Source organism: Podarcis erhardii (assembly GCF_964252035.2).
Source record: "Podarcis erhardii genome assembly, chromosome: 8".
Lineage (NCBI taxonomy): Eukaryota > Metazoa > Chordata > Lepidosauria > Squamata > Lacertidae > Podarcis > Podarcis erhardii.
Genome location: NC_138499.1, coordinates 58,236,083 through 58,260,353, shown reverse-complemented (window position 1 = coordinate 58,260,353; position 24,271 = coordinate 58,236,083). Strand labels below are relative to the sequence as shown.

Sequence of the window (24,271 nt, the reverse complement as noted above, 5' to 3'; positions counted from 1 at the left end):
CCCCCACCCCCAAAGAGCAGCCCGGGAGCACACAGCCTTTCCTCTGCTTGCAAACCTTGTCGGGGCTTCAAGGGAAAGCAAAGGCTGTAGGCAGAGCAGTGTGGCTCCCCACCCCACCCCCAAAAGCACCCCAGGCGCGCGGGGCAAAGGCGCACAGCCTTCCCTCTGCTTGCAAACCTTGTCGGGGCTTCAAGGGAAAGCAAAGGCTGTAGGCAGAGCAGTGTGGCTCCCCACCCCACCCCCAAAAGCACCCCAGGCGCGCGGGGCAAAGGTGCACAGCCTTCCCTCTGCTTGCAAACGTTGCCGGGGCTTCAGGGGAAAGCGGAGGCTGCCGGCAGAGCCCCGTGGCTCCTCCCCCCACTCCTAAAGAGCAGCCCAGGAGCGCAGCGATTTGGCTCCAGGGACCACACATTTGCTCCATAAGACGCACAGACTTTTTCCCTTACTTTTTTAGGAGGGAAAAGGTGCGTCCTATGGAGCGAAAAATACGGTACTATGGCTTTGTCAGCCCAGTCAGTCCAGGTGTGTCACCTCTCCCCTGCATTTCTCACCTGGGGCATCTTTTCCCTTCCCACATTAGTAGGAGTTAGAAAAAGAAAACAAAAAACAGAAAAAACCAGTATCTTACTCCTATTGTTGAAAGGAAAATTAAGCATGGATTGCTCCTTGGGGATTGCTCTGCTCCTCATTATGACCTTTGATAAAGTACTTGCCCTCACCAAAAGTCTCCTCCTGTTTAATTGATTTATAAGAACACACAGAAACTATTTTTAAGAAGGTGTTGCATTTCTCTTTAAGGTTTAACCATTAATTTATCCTTTACTTAAAAGTTACTAAATAAAGTTTCTGTCACTAAAATTAGCTGTACAATATGCAATCTGAAACTAGTTTTTTAGTCATCAGTTGTATTTTACAGATTCAGACATGAGATATTTCTTTGGATTACTTTCAAAATAAGTATGACAATGATAGGAAAATGGGTTGATAGTGACTGGAATTTAAATGAATATATTTTAAAAGACTATTTTAAACCGCTGCAATACTTTGTAGCACATTATCTTTCTCATCTTCCTGTCAGTGCAACAATAGCTCTCATGGCAGCCAAATGATTATACTATTAAACATATAAAGCTTACTTCTTATTGATTCTTTGCAATACTTTTATAACAATTATTATAGGATTTTGCTTTCAGGGGGCAACATGGCAACTCATCTTCAAATACAATATTTCATTTCAGCTTAAACTTGCAGAGGTGGTTTAACATGTGCATGCAAACTCCTTTTCTTCTAATTAAAGCAGATCAAGAGTAAACAATGTGGTGCCTTCCAGATGTTTATTATTATTTATTTTACAAGATAAAATGAAGATAAAATAAAAGTACAGATTTTAAAAAGAATTAAAACCATTTCTACAACCTCTAAAACCAAGTAAATAATTCCTACAACACACACATGTATGTATGTATGTATGTATGAGAGACTCAAGGAATGCTCTCTTAAAAACATCTTCAGTAGGTACCTAAGCATCATGACACAGCTATTTTCAGCTGGTAATTAGTTCCCAAGGGATGAGCTGCAACACTAAAAGTCAACAATATTCTTGAAACTACTACTCGCAAAGCTGATTAGGACTGGGGGCCTGATAATTGGAGGCTTCCCAGACTGGTTGGATGGGAGGTTGCTCTGGTTGTGGTAGCACTCCTTCTGAAAGAGTGGGTATGCAGTTTGGGGGTACTTCTGAACCCACTTCTGTCACCTGAGGCTCAGGTGGTCTCAGTGGCGCGGAGTGCCTTCCATCAGCTTTGGCTGGTGGACCAGCTGCGCCTCTATCTGGACAGGGAAAGCCCACTGGCTGTCATCTATGCTCTGGTAACCTCTAGGTTAGATTACTGCAACACTTTCTACATGTGGCTGGCTCTGAAGACGGTGCAGAATTCAGCAACTAACCCTGGCCCAACTGCACTGGCTGTCAATTATGTTTCTGAGGCTAATTCAAAGTGCTGGTTTTGACCTTTTAGGCTTTAAATGTCTCAGGACCGCAATACCTCAAGGACCATCTCGCCCAATATGAACCAATCCAGACCCTCAGATCATCACTTGAGGCTCTTCTTTCTGTGCCTCCCCCATGAGACATCCAGAGGGTGGCAACATGAGAATGGGCCTTTTCTGCAGTGGCTCCCTGCTTGTGGAATTCTCTCCCCTGGAAAGTTGGCCTGGCACCCTTGTTTCATATCTTTATGTGCCAGGCAAAAACATTCCTCTTCTTCCAGGCTTTTGGCTAATTAAACAATCTGTGGCCTTTTAAACTATGTGGGAGGGTATTGTTTTTGTTTATTACTATGTTATGTTTCTTTGTGTGGTGTATACTTGTATTTTGTTTCTGTGATCCTTGGATGAAGGGCAGTCTAGAAATGTAATAAACAAACAAACAAACAAACAATCTCCAACCATTGGTCTTGCTGGCTGAGACTGATGTCCAACACCCAGAGAACATCATGCAGAAATATTACTCAGGTCATCTGAAGGGGCCCTCCTGCTTGTACCACACATTGTTGAGGTCTGATCTGCAGTTTTATGGAGTAGGGTATTTAACAAAGTAGTAACTGGTATTCTTCCTCCTGAAATTAGACATGTGCTAGTGATCTTCACTTTCCAGCACATTTATTTTTATTTTTTTAATTTTTTGCTTACACAACTCTTCCCAGAATAGCTATGTTAAGCCATATATTATTTTTGTCAAAGCAGAATCTCAATATTATGTTTTATGTTGCTTTATTAGGTCTGCAAACGAGACATAATGGCTGGCAACAGCAACCCCACTGTGTGGGAATCCCTGGCTCACACAAAAGCTCCTACAGACATGGAAATTATTCATTACTTATACTTTTAAAAACATATCACTTCAGAAACTGCAACTACACCATGTGCCCACAACCATAAAATAAAATGTTATTGTTAGCTGGCTCTTGTATACTGCGGGAGCTGACAGAACGTCAAGGTAGTCTTTATAAAATGACAGCATTTAATATATGCAAGAGAAAGTACAAAAGTTGAAGAGGAAGCATAAATGAATATTTTTTAAGTATCTCTTGTGTGGTGTAATCTACGAAACTGAGGAACACCTTTCCAGCTCAAATATATTCTTGATCTACTATTGCAAAGTTTAAGCAGGCAAGAAATGTGAATTAACCATTCATTTTACATGAAGAAAAATGTGCCTAAATGCTAGTCAAAACACAAAAATTGGGTTACATATTTCGTACAGCCCAATTATCAAAGCTCTGTGTCTGCACATGTCACAGGGAAATAAACAGGGCTTGCAGTTGAAGAATTGTTTGACTGAGGCAACCTTATTCAGTTAATTCAGTTAATTTCCCTTTAGGCTAATTAACAGCTATATATGACCTTTAGCTGTGGCAGATTCCAATCTTACCCAATGAACTAAGTTTTAAGAAATATCTATCCAAATAGGATTGATTACTGATTCATGCATTATGAAGAGCACAATTCAATGCCATTTTAAAGACTGGAATAACGCCCCATAATAAGCTGATTAGACTACAAATGAGATCTCACCCACACAGCCATCACCCTATAATAATGCTGATGTTGCCATATCTACACTAATCTAAAATTTAAAACCAAATATATCATTTTAGACTGATACTGAAACCTTGCAAAAACTTATGTTCATATCATTTGAATTAAAAGCATATTAAATGGATTCATTAGAAAATTCTCCTCTTTGCCTTGCATTTTCCCGACAATGTCTACATCCTTAGGCTACAAAACAATTTTTATAATTGGTGCAATAAATCATGAAGCATTGACTTAAAGTTAAGAAAAATTGTTGCCTGGGTGATTAAAATACGAAAACAAAATAAATCCTTTTCTAAATTATAAGATATCCATACACTTCTTGTTTACACAGGTATGAGTACGGAATTGAGCAACGGCATACTTATATATGAAATCATTATTTATTTAGATGGTTTTACACTTGAAACGTGCTATGGAAATTTTTCTTTGATTTTTCCACACCATAACATAGACATTTTAAATAAGCTCTGCTCTGTGATTAGGGGACACAGATTCAGAAAAACTCACTACAGTCACAATTCACACCACAATAATAAGAGAAGATGTTTCTGGCCCCTGTTAACTGGCTATATGGGTTTAGAAAAATATAGGTGCATACTACTTATTCCAAACTTATAGGACTCAAGAATGAACACTTTGAGGAAGCTATAGGAAGCTACAGGAAGTATAAGGAGAATGTAAATCCTGCACGCTTAATCAACTATTAAATACAGCTTTCTAGAGTTAACTTTTTCCATACACATGCAACAGGCCAGAAATAAGTTTGAGGGACTAGGTAAACAGGGCTGAAAAGGAACATATATGGAACAATTCTTCAAACATGTTGTCAGTTTGGGTACCATTTTCTGAAGCAATTCCAATTTATACTGCAAACTTAAACTGGCAACTTTTAATTACTGGATTTGGTTATTAACAGATCCTAAAACTTTACTAATAATTTATAACAGGAAACTGCAACTCACTTTCCCCACATTTATTCTCTTGATCAGCACTTCTAAAGCACAATTCTGCTTACAAAGATAAAATATATAATAATGAAAATAAGAAAAACAACTCATCACTCCAAAATTAGACAAAAGAACAAAAAGCCAAAAGAAATAATTTCAATATAAAACAGATAAATGAATTCCACTGAACACGGATTCTAATGTCATATACTATTCCTTCTTGATGAAACAAATCAGAGCTGGGATAGCTCAGTGCATCATGAGACTCATAATAGCAGGGTCATGGGTTTGAGCCACACGTTGGGCAAAAGATTCCTACAATGCAGGGGGACAGACTAGATGACCCTTGTGGTCCCTTCAACTCTACAATTCTATGATTTTATTATTCTATGAAAACTGCTAAACAAACATCTGACAATAGTCTCAGATGTAAATCTCTGTGCCTTAAGATAAAACTATTCACTCATAATAACTACCAGGAGAGACAGAACCATTCATTTTCAACGATACCCATGAATACCTTCGTTGAGTTTTCAGAATTTACTAAGGTACTGATTAAAACATGAATTACATCTTCCCCACCCAATTCCGCATGCACAAGACAATTTTCTACTGTTGCCTCCTCACCATCAGCAGCTCTCGCATGAGCAGAGAGCTTGCAGAGGTATTGCTAAGTGGGGACCTAACAAAATTTGTAAGCTACCAACTAGATCCATTCCATAATCTTCAATATAGCATGTAACGTATAGTGGTTATTTGATACTGGTTATATTGAACAGTAACTGAGAGATACTATGCACACCAATAATCTCTGTTTTACCAATCATTTTTACCAATTATTTTTCTGAATGATGGCTTCAGCTGCATGGAGGTCAGGCAAGACTCTACAGCATCCTGGACAGCTCCATGCAGAGCTCAGGCTGAATACTCCATAACTGAGGCATGGAAGGAAAGAGCTGTAGTACAGAACCTAAATACTGTTTTAGACTTAGATAGGAGGTGCAGCACCCAGCTTCACCTTCCATGAGAGGAGCCCTTTCAATTATAGGTGCACAGCCCACTTTATGAGTCGTTGACTCAGATGGCATGGCACAGTCTCCGACAGACACTATGGGTAGGACTCACCTAACAAAATCCCATCAGCAGAAGCCCTGTGAAAGGACTTCCCCTTGAAACTGCCTCGTGGAGGTTGAGAGAACCCTGAAGGGGAAGAAATAGAATAGTTCCATCTGGCAAACTGAATAGCTTGTGTTGATCAAAATATTTAATGTAGTGTGACTTTGAATTCCTCCCTATGGATCCACTACGGCTTCTGAGCAGAAGTCAGAGCAGGCCAATGTGACTTCCTTAGGCTGGAGAGATAGCAGCACAAATGGGCTCCTCTTGCTTCTTGTTTAATATGTACATCCCTGTTATATGCCAAATCCCTGGCCTCATCCCCCTGAAGATGGGGAGTCCAATCCCAGCAGCACAAGAGGGACAACTTGTGCATTCTCATTTGGGGACATCATTTCTCTCCCTTCAAAGTGAAAGAAGAAAACAAGAAATGAAAGACTTCTACCTGGATAGTGGAATTTTCACACTAATAAGAAACTGCAGAAATGAAGCGAGAATGAATTAAATAATTATACCGCTTTATACATTTTATATACAGTCGTACCTCGGGTTACATATGCTTCAGGTTATATACGCTTCAGGCTACAGACTCCGCTAACCCAAAAATATTACCTTGAGTTAAGAACTTTGCTTCAGGATGAGAACAGAAATCATGCAGTGGCGGCGCAGCGGCAGCAGGAGGACCCATTAGCTAAAGTGGTGCTTCAGGTTAAGAACAGTTTCAGGTTAAGAACAGACCTCCAGAACGAATGAAGTTCTTAACCCGAGGTACCACTGTATACATACCCAGTGAAAGCTTGATGTTACCTGTTTTTTTCTATGCTGAATGAGAAAACCACACATTTTTAAGAACTGGTTTAAACTTTTCCCCTAAAACTATGATGCATCCCAGCTGTTCTAATTATGATTGTTTTTTCAGCATTTAACATTTTGCCTCTTTACTGCTGCCTGAAATTATAAGTTTATTTATGTTCACATTTCAGCTGAAGAAACACAACTTTTAATTGTTAACAGATGTAATATCAAAGTATGCTGATTATGTAAATGAAGGCGGGGCGTGTGTTGTCATAATCCTAAAAGCTGTATCACAACTTGTCTATGTGCTACTAATTTACTTGTTTGTTTGTTCCATTTAATCCTTTCTTGATGGCACTCTGTAGCAACACTTGAAAATTATTTTTAGAATAGCTGTTAAATTACAAAGCAACAACCCTTTTTAACCCATACGACCCTAGCTTCCTTATTCTCTTCACAGTGCAGATTCCTTTTATGAAAGCACAATTATAAATAAGGATTTAGTGCAGAATCTTACAGATCCCAAAGAGTCAGCTATTGATAAAATTGCATGGTATAACAGATAATGCCTTTTGGTTATAGATTATCCTATTGTTTATCCACTTCAATGTGTGAGAAGACTTGAAAAATGAATTACTTTTGACCTAGAATTTATTGTTTCTGGAAGAAGTTTTAATTTCACATCAATGCATCAGAGGGAAAATAATTGTGCACATCATAGATGTGCTGATTGTGTTTTGTGCTATTTTAAAATGCAGTTACACAGATTAAAATAATAATAGGGCACTCTAATTCACATAATGGCACATATCACCTGTCTTTTTGTCAATGACACATTTAAAAGCATCTTTTTATTAGAAACACAAATCAATACACTCAAGGGATTGCAATAACTACCCTAGGCAATTTGTATTATCATTTCCTTCTTTATGTTCTGACTCTTAAGTAACTTATTATTATGAATGGCATGAAAATGGCAACCTGTCACAATTGATTTTGTAAGACCAAGGGTTTTGTTCCCCTTCCTTCCTTCCTTCTTTTGATATAACTATCTTCCTACGAAATAAGGGTTCAATTTATAAAAGGCAATCTCAAGTTTCAGCTCATGATAGCTGAAATGTCTTTTTAATGGTCCTTAGAAAGATTATTACCTGGGATTAGCAGCTATCTGCATAGTTTTGACTGTAATTTCCCTCCTCCAACCAGGCAGGATACAAAATTAATTAATTAATTAATTAATTATGAAAGAATGAATGAATTAATGAATCTGAAAAGCAGATCTTAACACGACAGGCAGGTTGATGCAGGATAAGGTGGTATTTTTGGTACCCTGGCTCCAAGACATTTAGGACTTTCAGACAGGGATGGATGACATATTTTGGCCTGAGAGGTGTATTCATCCTTGGCCAATCCTCTGGGACTGCATGCCAGCAGTGGGTGTGGCCATCCTACAAATCCACATGTGCAAACCAAAACAGCCCCACCCACCCCCTTCAGCAGATGCGCTAAACAAGGTTACTGATCTGATAATCGAGTAAGGGGCAATTTGTACCTCCTAGCCCAGCACTGCACCCACTTTAACTTTTTATCCTTTTTTTATTACCACCAAAATTAGTAGGGTCTTGGACATCAGAAAAATTAATGGTATTAAAGAGCTAAGAGGTCTAGGAGGAAACAACAGTTTGCACTCGCTTACCGGTAGGTCTACCAGAGAGAGGCAAGTCAGTTTCAGTGCTAAACACAAGCAATAAGCCAGACTGAAATAGGATTAGATTCTAGTCGTGGGCTTAGCACTGATAATTTATTATCCCCCAAAGGCCTAGAATTTACAAAATACCACTATCTAGAATACCAAAACCTGTGTAATCATCAATGAGATGAATTCAGAAAGAAATATTCTCAATTGAAAACAAAAAAATGGGCGGGAGGGAGCTAATGAGAAAACTGAGAAAACTCACTCTACGAGCAGGTGTATTTCACGGATGCTCGAAATGTTTCCCCAAAACAACAATTTTCAAACACAAAAGCCAACCTCAAAAAAAATTAAGCACCACACTAATCATAACTGAACAGCATCTTATAACCTCAGCAATGCTTCTTCTCCACTGTTTGGGCCTTACACCTCTCCTCACTACTTCTAATGGGTCCACATCTTAACTGAGACCTGCAAGGCTTGTTTATTTTACGCTAGTAAGTCATTGACTCGTGATGTCCTATGTCGCCCTTAAGAGACCACTCCAACTTGAGAAACACTTCAATAAAGGCCATAACTGAATACCATTTGGATGAAATCCAGTGTTAGTCACACTCAATGCCAGACCCACTGAAGACAATGAAATTAAGACCATTAATTTCAGTGAGTCTACACTGAATAAGTCTTAGCTGGAGATCACCCTCTATCTGAATTTTCACCACACACATAATGATATACATTCCCCAGGTTTTAAGCATGCCACCTTTATGCACTGCCCAAAATAATTATGAGTAACAAGAAGTAATTTAAAAACTGACCAATGAAACACCAAAATTATGAAATGGAAGCATGTTCCATTGCTGAAAAAGCTAATCTAGTACAGTACTGTAAAGCACAGGTGGGAAACCATTTTCAATAGAAATAAATACAATAAGCAAAATTTAGGACAAGTAATCAGTTGTACTGGCTGAATTGGTGGAGAATCATAATATATGAATTTAATCCTCTCTTTAGCATGAAAAACAAATACATAAGAAAGGTAAAGGTGTTCAGAATTTTAAAGGCATTTAGTCCAGCACTCTTTCTAATCAAACCAGCCTACCTTATTCTTTGGATTGGAGGTGTTCATTACACTCCGAGTCTCTTTTCCGGTATAAATAACAACACCAATTACTGTTCCTGCAATAAATAAAACAAAGAAAACTGTTTATAGGAAAACTTTATCATTTGGGAAATAAAATGTTAAAAAATTGTAGTTTAATTATTCATGCAGCTATCATAAAAATACAAACTTTCCTCTTAGTATTGTTGATGCAGAAAACTACTACAATAAAATATTGTGGGCTCATTCACATATTTTATCTGCCTATGTAAACTCTCTCCCCACCCCTGTCTGGTCATTTGAGAACCCTTGTATATCTAACGTAATGGCTATTTGAGAGTAGTTAATAGTATGGAGTAACTTCAGGTAAGAATTTTTGAACTCTCCACTAGGCTATACAGTGTCCACCCCACTTACACGTGCATCACATTCCAGGTCACCACACACATAATTTCATATGTGACATAGCATAAAGTCTAAATGCCTATTTTCCCCTGCTTTTCCGTTGTCTTTCCCACTCTCTCTCCATATCAATAAAGCATGCATTGTTTACCTGAGGCAACAACTGTGCTTGCCCATAATGTATTTTCTATGCTTAGGCTTTCATGAACTGTTGGGTCACTGTCTTCCTGTTAAAAACAAAAAAACAAAGCCAACTTGTAAAACTATTTTTCAAAAATACTGTATAATCATACATACATGCATGTATGGGGAAATATTGCCTCTAGCAATATTGTATACACACACATTCATAATGGACTAGCATTTAAAGATCATTAGGATTTTTATATGGTAATAAATGTCAGATAAAATTGTGAGAAAATTTTAATAATTTTTTTTTCAAAATATACAAAATTGTTTAGAATTAAATATTGCATCTAGAATTTAATTGATTTAAGTGATTAACTTAAAAGAATTTGGTCTCACTGATGTGAATCAAGTGAATTTCATTGGGATGGACTGAGCAATCTAAACCACCACATGTGTTGGCAGGGAGGGGTTTAAATAAATCATTATATACCCCCCTTACTAAAAAGGGGCCCATGGTGGCAGAAAACCCCACCACTTGCATGGAGGGCAGAGAGCAATGGGAATAATGCTCAACAAAAAGCTCCTCCTTCAGTCTTCTCTCATCTCCACCCATAGATTACCTGTCCCAGTACCTGCAACTCTGCTCAGCAAATACACTAAACCAATACATGTATGCCTTGCGAAAAACTCAAAATAGAGTCTGGAGCAACAGCGCCCGTGCACACTTGGGCCAAAGTCCCAGAATGACACAGAGGTAATGGGACATTAGTCAGCAGTATAGGGTAAAGTAAAGGTAAAGGAACCCTAGACAGTTAAGTCCAGTCAAAGGCGACTATGGGGTGCGGCGCTCATCTCGCTTCAGGCCGAGGAAGCCAGCGTTTGTCCACAGACAGCTTCCCGGGTCGTGTGACCTGCATGACTAAACCGCTTCTGGCTCATGGAGAACTGTGACGAGTGCCAGAACGCACAGAAACTGTGTTTACCTTCCCACCACAGCACCTATTTATCTACTTGCACTGGCATGCTTTCGAACTACCAGGCTGGCAAAAGCTGGGACAGAGCAACGGGAGCTTCACCCTGTTGCACGGATTCAAACTGCTGACCTTCCGATCAGCAAGCCCAAAAGGGTCAGTGGTTTAGGCCACAGTGCCACCCGCGCCCCTTGAGGATGTTTAGGAGTGCTTTTGGAGCCATCTTTGTCAATGGAGGACTTCTGCAGTAAAGGGTGCCTATCAGCAGCTTTGGATGGTATGTCAGCTTCCTGCCCTGGGGTCCTTTGGTAGGAAGGGCAGGATATAAATTCAGTAATTGTTCCCTTTCCTGGACAGAAATAGCTTGGCCACTGTGAACTCATGTTTAGACCCGAATTTGGAAAATGCTGTGATGAGTGGTGATGACTGGTTTTTTTCACTGGATCCATATCACATCACTGCTAAGATATCTTCTTGTTGTTTAGTCGTTTAGTCGTGTCCGACTCTTCGTGACCCTATGGACCAGAGCACGCCAGGCACTCCTGTCTTCCACCGCCTCCCGCAGTTTGGTCAGGTTCATGTTTGTAGCTTCGAGAACACCATCCAGCCATCTTGTCCTCTGTCGTCCCCTTCTCCTTGTGCCCTCCATCTTTCCCAACATCAGGGTCTTTTCCAGGGAGTCTTCTCTTCTCATGAAGTGGCCAAAGTATTGGAGCCTCAGCTTCATGATCTGCCCTTCCAGTGAGCACTCAGGGCTGATTTCCTTAAGAATGGATAGGTTTGATCTTCTTGCAGTCCAAGGGACTCTCAAGAGCCTCCTCCAGCACCATAATTCAAAAGCATCAATTCTTTGGCGATCAGCCTTCTTGATGGTCCAGCTCTCACTTCCATACATCACTACTGGGAAAACCATGGCTTTGACTATACGGACCTTTGTTGGCAAGGTGATGTCTCTGCTTTTTAGGATGCTGTCTAGGTTTGCCATCGCCTTTCTCCCAAGGAGCAGGCGTCTTTTACTTTCGTGACTGCTGTCACCATCTGCAGTGATCATGGAGCCCAAGAAAGTAAAATCTCTCACTGCCCCCATTTCTTCCCTTTCTATTTGCCAGGAGGTGATGGGACCAGTGGCATGATTTTCGTTTTTTTGATGTTGAGTTTCAGACCATATTTTGCGCTCTCCTCTTTCACCCTCATTAAAAGGTTATTTAATTCCTCCTCACTTTCTGCCATCAAGGTTGTGTCATCCGCATATCTGAGGTTGTTGATATTTCTTCCGGCGATCTTAATTCCGGCTTGGGATTCATCCAGCCCAGCCTTTCGCATGATGAATTCTGCATATAAGTTAAATAACCAGGGAGACAGTATACAGCCTTGCCGTACTCCTTTCCCAATTTTGAACCAATCAGTTGTTCCATATCCAGTTCTAACTGTAGCTTCTTGTCCTACATAGAGATTTCTCAGGAGATAGATGAGGTGATCAGGCACTCCCATTTCTTTAAGAACTTGCCATATTTTGCTGTGGTCGACACAGTCAAAGGCTTTTGCATACTCAATGAAGCAGAAGTAGATGTCTTTCTGGAACTCTCTAGCTTTCTCCATAATCCAGCGCATGTTTGCAATTTGGTCTCTGGTTCCTCTGCCCCTTCGAAATCCAGCTTGCACTTCTGGGAGTTCTCAGTCCACATACTGCTTAAGCCTGCCTTGTAGAATTTTAAGCATAACCTTACTAGCGTGTGAAATGAGTGCAATTGTGCGGTAGTTGGAGCATTCTTTGGCACTGCCCTTCTTTGGGATAGGGATGTAGACTGATCTTCTCCAATCCTCTGGCCACTGCTGAGTTTTCCAAATTTGCTGGCATATTGAGTGTAGCACCTTGACAGCATCATCGTTTAAAATTTTAAATAGTTCAGCTGGAATATCATCACTTCTACTGGCCTTGTTATTAGCAGTGCTTTCTAAGGCCCAATTGACTTCACTTTCCAGGATGTCTGGCTCAAGGTCAGCAACCACACTACCTGGGGTATATGAGACATCCATTTCTTTCTGGTATAATTCCTCTGTGTATTCTTGCCACCTCTTCTTGATGTCTTCTGCTTCTGTTAGGTCCTTTCCACTTTTGTCTTTTATTATGGTAGTCTTTGTACGAAATGTTCCTTTCATATCTCCAATTTTCTTGAACAGATCTCTGGTTTTTCCCATTCTATTGTTTTCCTCTATTTCTTTGCATTGCTCGTTTAAGAAGCAATGCAAGAAGTACCTTCTTGTCTCTCCTTGCCATTTTTTGGAAATCTGCATTCAATTTCCTATATCTTTCACTATCTCCCTCGCATTTTGCTTGCCTTCTCTCCCCCGCTATTTGTAAGGCCTCGTTGGACAGCCACTTTGCTTTCTTGCATTTCCTTTTCATTGGGATGGTTTTAGTTGCTGCCTCCTGTATAATGTTACGAGCCTCCATCCATAGTTCTTCAGGCACTCTGTCCACCAAATCTAAATCCTTAAACCTGTTCCTCACTTCCACTGTGTATTCATAAGGGATTTGACTTAGATTGTATCTTACCGGCCCAGTGGTTTTTCCTACTTTCTTCAGTTTAAGCTTGAATTTTGCTATAAGAAGCTGATGATCTGAGCCACAGTCCCCTCCAGGTCTTGTTTTTGCTGACTGTATAGAGCTTCTCCATCTTTGGCTGCAGAGAATATAATCAATCTGATTTTGATGCTGCCCATCTGGTGATGTCCATGTGTAGAGTCGTCTCTTGTGTTGTTGGAAAAGAGTGTTTGTGATGACCAGCTTGTTCTCTTGGCAGAATTCTATTAGCCTTTGCCCTGCTTCGTTTTGAATTCCAAGGCCAAACTTGCCAGTTGTTCCTTTTATCTCTTGACTCCCTACTTTAGCATTCCAATCCCCTATAATGAGAAGAACATCCTTCTTTGGTGTCATTTCTATAAGGTGTTGTAAGTCTTCATAGAATTGGTCAATTTCAGTTTCTTCAGCACCAGTGGTTGGTGCATAAACTTGGATTACTGTGATGTTTAAAGGTCTGCCTTGGATTCGTATCGAGATCATTCTATCATTTTTGAGATTGCATCCCAGTACAGCTTTCGCCACTCTTTTGCTGACTATGAGGGCCACTCCATTTCTTTTACGGGATTCTTGCCCACAGTAGTAGATATGATGGTCATCCAAACTGAATTCACCCATTCCCAACCATTTTAGTTCACTGATGCCCAGGATGTCAATATTTATTCTTGCCATCTCATTTTTGACCACATCCAACTTACCAAGGTTCATGGTTCTTACATTCCAGGTTCCTATGCAATATTTTTCTTTACAGCATTGGACTTTCCTTTCGCTTCCAGGCATATCCGCAACTGAGTGTCCTTTCGGCTTTGGCTTCATCAGCTCTGAATCTACTTGTACTTGTCCTCCGCTCTTCCTCAGTAGCATGTTGAACGCCTTCCGACCTGAGGGGCCCATCTTCCAGAGTCATAACTTTTATATGCCTGTTGCCTTTGTCCATGTAGTTTTCTTGGCAAGGATACTGAAGTGGCTTGCCGGTTCCTGCTCCAGGTGGATCACGTTTGGTCAAAACTCTCCACTATGACCTGTCCATCTTGGGTGGTCCTGCACGGCATAGCTCATAGCTTCTCTGAGTTATTCAAGCCCCTTCGCCATGCCAAGGCAGTGATCCATGAAGGGGAAGATATCTTAGCAGTGCCTATTAGCCACCTTAGCAGACTGCCTATTAGTCACCAAGCCAATTTTAAGATCTTTTTGCTTACATACAAAGTTCTAAACAACTCTGGACTTGCAAATGTCACTCTGTATTGATTTCTAGGTGGTACATTGCATAATCCTCATCTCTATGGTTGATAAATGCCTTCTGAGAAGTGTGGAATAGCACCTTAACTGGTCATTCTCTTTCTTGAAAACACTTAGTAAAATACAGTTCAAGAATTTCAGAGCTAACTTGCATTAAGTATCATTTTCTTTTAATATATTACATACTTGGGACAAAGTGATATAGTAATAATTATTGCTTACCCGTGTAAAGGTACCTTCAAAGCTGTGAATATCCATTTGTGGCTTCTGAGCATAAACATATGCATTGATTGAAAAAAGATCCTAGAACAGATAATTTTGAAATATCCATGTATCAAAATGCCACTAATACCTTCAGCAATAAGGCTAATTAGTTAATTGGGACTTGGGTATTATTACGGATGTTGGAGAGTTGTTGGTTTTTTTGTATATTTATTTTAGATTTTGTTGTGATTTATGTGCAAATTATTCAGTATGTCTTTGTATTTTTTGATGTTTAATGTAGTTTATGACTACATTTGTTATGTTGTAGCTATGTATTTTTTCCATGCTGTAAGCCACCTTGAGCATGGTTTGAACTGTGGAAAGGCGGCATACAAATAAAATTATGTATGTAATTGGTTATATCTAATGGTGTCTCTCAGGAGATGGAAGGGCTTTTGAAGAGGCATATGTCAGTGGAAAGGGGAGACTACAACAAAGGGTCCCTCAAGCCTTCAGAGGAGATTCCAGCACTGCGGACAGAGAATCCCACTTCTGCTAATGGATGTATTCACTGGCTTAAAGAGAATCATATCAGTTGGACAGAGACAATTCAATATTCTTCCCCATAGGTATCTTATAGGGATCAGTACTGCCCTGTTGCTCTCTTCCCTCTCCATCTCACTGTACATGCGCAGAAGCAGCATACCACAACATTACAATTTATAGCACAAAATTTCCCTCTCTGTGTACTAGACATTACTTGAGATTATGCACAGGGAAATGATTATTTGTTGGGCATTTATTTTTTCTTGGGCTAAAACCAATACTTAATTAATTGCTCACAGATAAAGGTATATTAAAAAGTGTTTAACAGCACATGCCTAGACCTTAATCCCTATAAAACTTTCAAACATTTTTCTTTTCACAGATGGAGATCAAAAGGTAAATGACAATCTGGAGATACTAACTGATGAATATACATAGTCTAGCTTGCTTCTGCTTTCTAAACTCAAGTACAAGAAATATAATGCCACTAGAGATACAATATGCATATTTTTCCTCTTCAAAATACTTGGAAGTCACTGTTTTATAGAGGAAAGCAGCAATTTATGCAGGCATATGTTTTGAATACCTGTACAATATAGAGTAAAATAATAATACATACTTGTACCCATATACAAAATGTTTACAAAATGAGACTCAGATTCCACTGGCTCACAGTAGTTTCTCACTTCATGGTTTCCCTTGGTGCATATGTTGTCTATGGAATTTTCCCTGTCCATATGGTGATCTTATCCACCTTTGTAATTTCTGTGGTTATTCAGTTATATATCCTCAGTGTCATCTAGGCATCTTGAACATTTCTACACTGGGGTGTGTATCTCAGGAACAGTAGCTCTTATATTATGAACTTTTATGTTATAATTATTTGTGGGAGATGCTGTTGTGAATTTGTATATCAGTATAGACAGCATTACTGTCTAGCATATTATTGCCAAATACCCCCCCTTTTTTTTTAAAACCCAGAAACCAATCTACTCAGATTAATGTATTCAAGTAACATCACATACAATGGCACCCACTGGAATCACAACTACAACTCTGGCATGTTTTCCTGTAACACTTTGTTTCACGGGGAGCAATGGGCAAGGAGTATATGTATGGGGGAATTTTGTATTCACTTTGTTGAAAAACTAATAAATTTATATTTAAAAGGATGTATTCAAATTTCTCCTCATTGCATAAGCAAACAATATGGAGAATGTTTCACTTTCCAAGTGGCTGTATGTCCACCACAGTAAATGGCCACTGACTGCATCCTTTTGTCCAGGCAAGTAGTAATTTTAACATAGGAACCAGTTTCAATGCATAGAAGTCCCCACTGCACATGATTAATCTTCATAATAAAAAAGAGTGCTGATCCAAAGAGCAACAATTGAAATGTAAGGTGCATAGCCTTATGTTGTGTTTGTGAGCATGCAAACACTCCTTTCGTAGTTGGGCGGCCTCAAGTGCAGACAGTTCCTGCCTCCCCATCATCCTTTTAGCTGTGTGAGTTGAAAAAGCATAGCTATGCTCAGGGATGTTTGGATCAGGTGTACATGTGGATATTTGAAAAGTATCAGCAGTAAAAACTAAGCACAGGTAAGCACACGTATTTTCTATCAGGCATAACTGTTAGATTAAAGGTGATTATGACTATTAAATATGGTTCTCTATATACATTTTTAAAGTAAAGCAAGCAAAAGTTCCTAACATAATCAACAAGTAAATTTATCAGGATGTTTCCATTTAGTTTTAAAAGAATGCAACTCTAACCATAGCTTCTTCTTCACATTCTGCTGAATTATTTATGCTTGCTCATATATTTTATTCATATTTTAAGAGAGCAAATCAGATTTCAACATCTTCCATTACAAATCATCCGTTTTTATGCTAAATCATCAACCATTTATTGTAAGCTTTCACACAAACTTCCATTCAGTGCATTTTTGTTCTTCTAAGTTAGTTTTCATCAGCCTCTTGAGAAATAATTCATATGAAACTAATACACATGTGGTGTCCTATATCTTCATCATTCAGTTCTTCTCAATCTGTTATCACCTACAATTTAGATAATCCAGGCTATTATGTGCTTTATTGTGCACAGAAAAATAAGAGTCTCAGTACAGCAGAAAACTAATACCACACACATACTTGTAATACAATAAAAACTATTAATGAAGTGAGCCAAGCACGAAAGTTTTTTTACTTTACATACTCTCATGCTTTGCAGAAATGGTTAAGCTGTGAACAAACTAGATCACTTTAACATTTGCCATTTTCCTTGAAATAGCATAGCCATCAGATCTAAATTGTCTCAAAAGAAAGGAAAGAGATAGTTATATATCATGAAAAAATGATATGCCCAAAGCCTCCATGACAAACTTCAAAATTAGTACAGACTGTATTTTAAATAATCCAATGAGAGAGTAATTGTTTATTGTTGATTCTATACCTCTGCCACCATGCAATTTATTTTTAAACTAAAACTAAAACAATAATGTTTCTAAACTTACTGATTCTCATACACTGTCACATGTTTTTAGACAAGAGAAAATTAAGACCATTTGAATTTCCAAATGTAAGTTAAAAGTAAGGGGACTTACAACACATTGTATCATGGAAATATAAGATTTAAACAATTATTAGAGAGAGGTTGTTTAGCTGAACATCTCCGTCTAACTTACAGGGAAGCATTTTGTAAGGATGCATCTAATTGTTTGCATAAGTCATGAAAGAACTAAATGATGGCACAATAATGACAATGTTTTCCTCTACAGTTCACAATAATAATTTAGAAATCACTCTAGAGTTATCAATAATGTAGAAAAACCTCCTCTATTAGGTCAAGGGCAACATTTGTTCACCTTACTTAAAGATCATTAAAATACATCCTTAATCATAACTTGCAGTTCATTACAAATAAAATTGCCTCTGGTTCAATAAAACTAATTAAATGTAAATGGTATTGTTTACTGCTGTATGGATCTTTTGATATAAATCAGCAAGTCACCATTTATTGAAAATTACAGTGACCTCATTGCTGCTAATAAATTTCCGTGATCATTTAAGCCAGAGAAGAATATCCCAGAATATGCACAGTGCAGAAAGACACTATCCCACATATGACTATGAAACCAAGAAACCTAACCTGGGTGTTACAGTTCTTACAGCTCAGCCATCATTAAATGACTTGTTGAAATTTTAATTCTCTGATCACATTAAGTGGTTTTGGAAGACAACAAAATCTGTACTGATCATCTTTGGTGGTGTCATCTGTTCTTTAAGAAAGCTCTAAAGGTTTACCGGTTTATTTATTCTGGGTGTCACTGTGGATAAGGTTACAGTCCTACATTGATGATGGAACTGACAGCCCATGACAACACAAGATACAATCCTTTACATCGGATAACTACAGAAATCAAAATGAGTGACAGTTATGGACACTGTATGTTAACTACATGACTATATTGCTTAGTCTACATCTATGCATGCTCTGTTTCTTTTCCTTTAACTACTACTTTTAATATTAAAAGGAGTGCAATTTCCCAATACTTTTAGGGCGCATGTAGCTGTATCCTTTTTTTTTTTTTACGTGACTCATGACTACTTAGAACTAGTCTTGTTTAACCCATTTATTCAACGAAAGCTTGACTTTTACAAGATTTATGACCTCTATATTAGTAACCTCATATGTTATCCCAGAGGTCAGGGCTGAATCCTTGTTAGTGGCATTAAGAATGTACCTGAGTCCAAATTAAACCCTGTTGCTGAGGGTTAAACATTTCCTGAAAGTTAAGCTTTCTGACTTGGAAAACCCACTTCCTAATTTTGATCCCTTCTCCATTAAGGGGTGGGGGCACTCTCTGTTCTCAAAATCATGAGTAAGCATTTGGAATTGGTTAGTCAAGTGCTTCCCTAAGGACTAGGTCACTGGAGTTGTTGAAGCACAGAATTAAATAAGATTTATCTTGTATATAGGAGGACATGTGTACTTGAAAAAGCTCTCGGACATCTATACTTTTGCTTGCTATTTCAGTGGAGACAGTAGGCAGCAACTGCTACTGTCTCTCATCAATCCTACATAGAGGGTGAAAGATTAAAAAATGCCTTGCAAAAACTTTTACAGAATTACTGATTTCTCTAATGCCTGAATATTTTATGTTCTGTGGACAGCAGGAGACAGTGGCAGTAGGATTAGATCTTAAACAGGCAAAGCTGCAATGACTGCAGCGAGTGTGACTGTAGCAGAGGTGAAAACATGAAGCATCTCCTCAGCCATTTTAGAAGCAGCCCAGCAGGTGGCATTCAAGAATTACTGTAAAACTGAATCAGCCCATCCTCAGCAAAATGCAATTCATTTGCTTACATGCTAACCAGGGAATCATACAATCACAATTTGTGTGTGTGCATGAGCACTGGGGGGTTATACATTAATAAATATATATGACTCACATGAACTTTGGTGGCAACTATAAACTGCAAGGATTTTGAAATATTTCATATAATAGGATTTAGTTAAAAATACACAATTTGAGAGCTTTTAAGTATCTTTGTTTTAAGAAAATCAACTCAGCTGCCCTTCTCCTGACTCAGTTATTTGGTACCATAGATGCTGTTCAGGACTGCAGCATCTCTCTCAGTCACAGACACAATGTGATGTGCAAAACAGAGAGAGGGAGGTTCACTTTCTGCCATTATTCCATTCTCCCACACAAATTACCCTCTAAGGTCATTTAACAAATTTTGGTGATTCCCGTGACAAATTGTCTCCGAGGTATTTGCAGCTCTTGTATTTGCAGCATGGCTGTACTCACATATACCTGATTATGTAAAGTGACCCTACCAAATGAATGCTGTAAACATGGCTCCCATAGTTTCTACAATAGCAGTAACTCCAGAAAGGGTAGATATTCCAAAGAACAAAAATCCTTTGGATTCAAGCTACTGCATATATTTCAAACAAATATGAGTTTCAAACAAATAGCAGCATCACTATAGCTGCACATTATTGGTTTTATTTCAGAAATAAACCTCAGAAATGCATTTACTATTTACTGGGTTAAGCGGCAATACTATTCTTTCACACTAAATAAAAAGCAGAAACTCAAAGTAGCAAATACATCACACTTAAAAAAAAATAAAAACTATATTTTCAGCACAAACTGATGCATATTTTATTCAAAATGGAGTCTCACTGTTTTCAATGTAATTTACTTCTTAGTGAGTGTGCTTATAATTTCAGCCTTAATCTAATTTGTTAATTTCAACTGTGGATTTCATCACACAGGTTAATAGAGCAGACCTTAGTTTATCTTGTTTGAAGGCACACCTGGCTGACTATAGCTGTCAGGTTACAGAAGGTAAATAAGAATGCTCTAAGTTATTTTCTGTTAATGTCACAACTAATTGGAAATAGCCACTGAAGTCCCTACTTTCATTTAGCCAGATGTTTCCAGCTTTATGGTACATACTCTGTATTTCAGGACCAACACACACTGTCGCTAAAATCCAAATTGTTGTCTTAGGCTTGCACATGTCTAGCGGGATTTTAGGTTTTTCCCTTTGAACTCATTCCTCATTTCACCTTAAGAACTGCTTTTGAAATTTCTTCCAATTTCAAAATCATTCAGCTATGAAGCATGGCAGGGATGCTGCCTGAGAAACAAATCAGATATCCCTAGGATAACATGTAACAACTTGTACAGTTTGAAATTAAAATATTTATATTCTACTCATTCCATGCTTGAGGTGCCTTACAACCATAATTATGAACAGCCACTATTTATAAAAACAAAACAATACAAGTAAGCAAACCATTAGAAAACAACAGCTTGTATATACCAATTCTACATTTTCTCTTTGAAAGACCACCTTTCAATAAATACTGTAAGCATGTTTAATACACTGACAATATTAAAACAATAATTCTTGTCATATTTCCTTAAGCACCACTTTAAATTTAATTACGCAGCCATACAGTAACAGAGAATATAATTAGTGGGTCTCCAGTAAATGCTGCTACTCCAACTTTAGTGTCTTCTGATTTTATATATACTTACTGTTTACGGAAAGTCAGTGTTATGCACATACAATTTTTTGATCTGGAAATTTTAAACACAACTTCTTCATAACATGTATCTGCATAAGGCACAGTGAAATAAGTGAAATGTATAACTACAATGCTTACCCCTAAAGCTGGCAATCTCTGTGTGCAACTAACAGCAACTTTTAGTTTCCAGTCTGTTTCACCATCTAGCTGATCAGTTCGGATAAAACATGAACCTTAAAAATGCAAAAGAAACAAAAACATGACAGATGTTTTAGATCCCATTAAAATGGAAATGGACATAAACTATGGAAGCGTTGCTTTTGAAATGTCTTACAACAATGTTCTTAATTCTAGTAGGGCACAGCGAAACAAACAGGAAGATTCCTATAGACACAGTGCAAGAGCCAAAGGCATGTGTATGCAAAGTTTTTCTTGAGTTTCCTGAACCTTTTTAAACTTCACAAAATTAACATTTTAGGATTCTCACATCTGACTTGCCTTGGTAGCCAGCAAAACTATATGGCTTCCCCTGCTCTTCCTTCAACTCAAGAGAGAGGGGCAACGTGTTGTCCCTGCAGTTGTGCTAGACCACGCATCTTCAACCCTTTCAGACCCAGGACCCACTTGAAACCCAAACATGCATTTAGGCACCCATTTCTTAATCTTTTGCCATATATTTGTTTGGTGATAGTGCTCCTGCTATGACCCACCTCAGATCACATCACAACCCACCAGTTGAAGAGCAGTGTGATAGAGAAGCTACTGCCTTCAGAAGTCTACTTCTTGAAGTCACTGCTTTCACACTCCAGTGGCACTATAGGCATGAGCTTACTGCCTTTTTTTCAGAGCTTGTGGTGCTTGCATTCGCACTGGGCTTTTGAAACACTCTGAAGCAGAAGAATCTCTTTGAAGCCTGAGCACTCTGAAGCCCATGGTAAGGTCAAAGACAAACACACTCATCTCTCACTTTGTGCTTTTGTTAATACATAGACTCACTCCTGGTGAACCCATTTGTGGACTCCTGTTTAACTTAGTAGAGAATGTATCAGCCAAGGTTTTTCTAGAAAATCAGTTTTCCAATATAAGGGCCAACCAGCAAAAAAAACTTAAGGGGAAAATTTTCATTCTTTATGTACTAGCTATATATTAAATGAACTAGGGATGACCAGCACAAACTGACTCTGTGTGCTTGCGCAATTGGTTGAGCCACTGGCAGCCACAGGCTAGATCCAGTGGGCTACCAGCTGGTCAATCCTGCTACAAGAAACAGACTATATCAAAAACACAAATCTATTGTGTAATAATCCTAGTAGTCAACTCTAGTTTCATCTTGAAAAATTGCTGCCCAAAATGTGCACTGGCAAAAATCCATCTTCCCTTATGTGGCTTGAATCATTTTACATTGCCAAGTAAATGCTCACTTGTAGCCTGATTCAAGTGTCAGTTTCTCAGAAATAATGGGGAATGATGGAATTAAGAATGGTGTGTTCAAGAACGAGATTAAATCAATACATTTTTGGTGCCATACTCAAAAGTCCCTGATGCAAGTAAAATCTAACTAAACCAGCAATTTAAGACTGAAGGCACCTGAAATTATAACTAACCTAAAGGTGGAATTTTCACACAATACTCTCTCAGAAGAACTTACAGATGCCCAATGTCTACACTATTTTATAAAACATGTAAGAAATATAACTTTTTTTTAAAAAAAAGACACTTTCATAAAGTACTAAATTTCAAACAATGCTATACAAAACTTTGGTTCACAGCTGAAAACTACACATGTCCTAAAAGATGGGCCAAGGTCTGTACAAAATAATTAACTACTTCTGGAAAATATAGTAAGCATTTTTCAGACATAGCTATTGAAATTGAAAACACTGTAAATAAGCATAAGACAACGTGAGAATGCCACACTCCTATAGTACACTCTAATCAACAGTCTATTTTCCATCATACTTTCCCTATACAAGACATTTCATGGTTCTCTTTACCCTTCCTGTCAATGGCTGCTCTCATCCATCAATTTCATTTAGAATTATACTATAGATCAATGCAGTTCAAGACCAGTGTGGCTCCTGTGAATGGTTGACTGCACATATATTCATTTAATAGAGCTCACACTATGACATGTATTGGCCAGCTGCATTTCCTCTCCACTTCAGCAGTTAATTTCATCAATAACTTATCTCATAGTCCGTTTCCCTTTTATCCAGAAAAAGAGACTGCTTTGTGCCAAGTCAGCTTTCAATAGTGATCACTACAGCAAAACCTAAACAATAAAACGTCCTCCTATCCAGGCATTTTGAAATAATTCTTTAGCACTATTGGCAAGACTTTTCAATGTACCAAGACATACTAATTCTTAAGTTTGGATAATAAAGTTCAAAAGGATAAAAATTAAACAGGCAACAGCAAAGAACACATAAGAAATAACTAACTGCAGTTAATTTGAATACTTTATTAATAATTTACATAGGCTGAGTTCACACATGATGTTAAGCCAAACAATGGCTTGGCATGAAGGAGCAAATATGCAGGTTCCTGGGAAAAAGAAGCTCATGGTCATTTTGTCCCTCCTGCAGTTCTGCTGTATTCACATTGCTAGAAGCCAAGCCATGGTTACATTTGAACCTGGGCTCATGGTTTAAGAAACCATGAGCTGTAAGCCATAGAACAAACCTTGACTACATCTCATGATTTGCCTGGAGCTAAACAAAACAAAACAACAAGCCTGGATTCAGATGTAACGCTAAAACAAACCATGGCTTAGCTCACAGAAGCACAGGCAGGCAGGCAAAGAGAAAGAGCAAATATCTTCCCTTTGAGAACTCATGTTTGCTTGTTCTTGCTAAGGCATGGTTTGATAGTGTTATATGCGAACCAGGTCATAGTTT

General features: G+C 38.4%; 1 protein-coding gene across 6 annotated transcripts in view; it reads right to left on the bottom strand.

The window, feature by feature from the left end:
• The window catches only part of ATP9B (ATPase phospholipid transporting 9B (putative)), a 121,716-nt gene that overhangs the window by 53,169 nt on the left and 44,276 nt on the right, over positions 1–24,271 (bottom strand). For all 6 annotated transcript variants that reach the window (XM_081873359.1, XM_081873360.1, XM_081873361.1 and 3 more), the window contains 4 exons: positions 21,513–21,607; positions 14,798–14,878; positions 9,807–9,882; positions 9,254–9,330 (listed from right to left, as the gene is read on the bottom strand). In XM_081873359.1, coding sequence (XP_081729485.1) covers positions 9,254–9,330; positions 9,807–9,882; positions 14,798–14,878; positions 21,513–21,607 — 329 coding nt within the window. The remainder of the gene's footprint in view (positions 1–9,253; positions 9,331–9,806; positions 9,883–14,797; positions 14,879–21,512; positions 21,608–24,271) is intronic.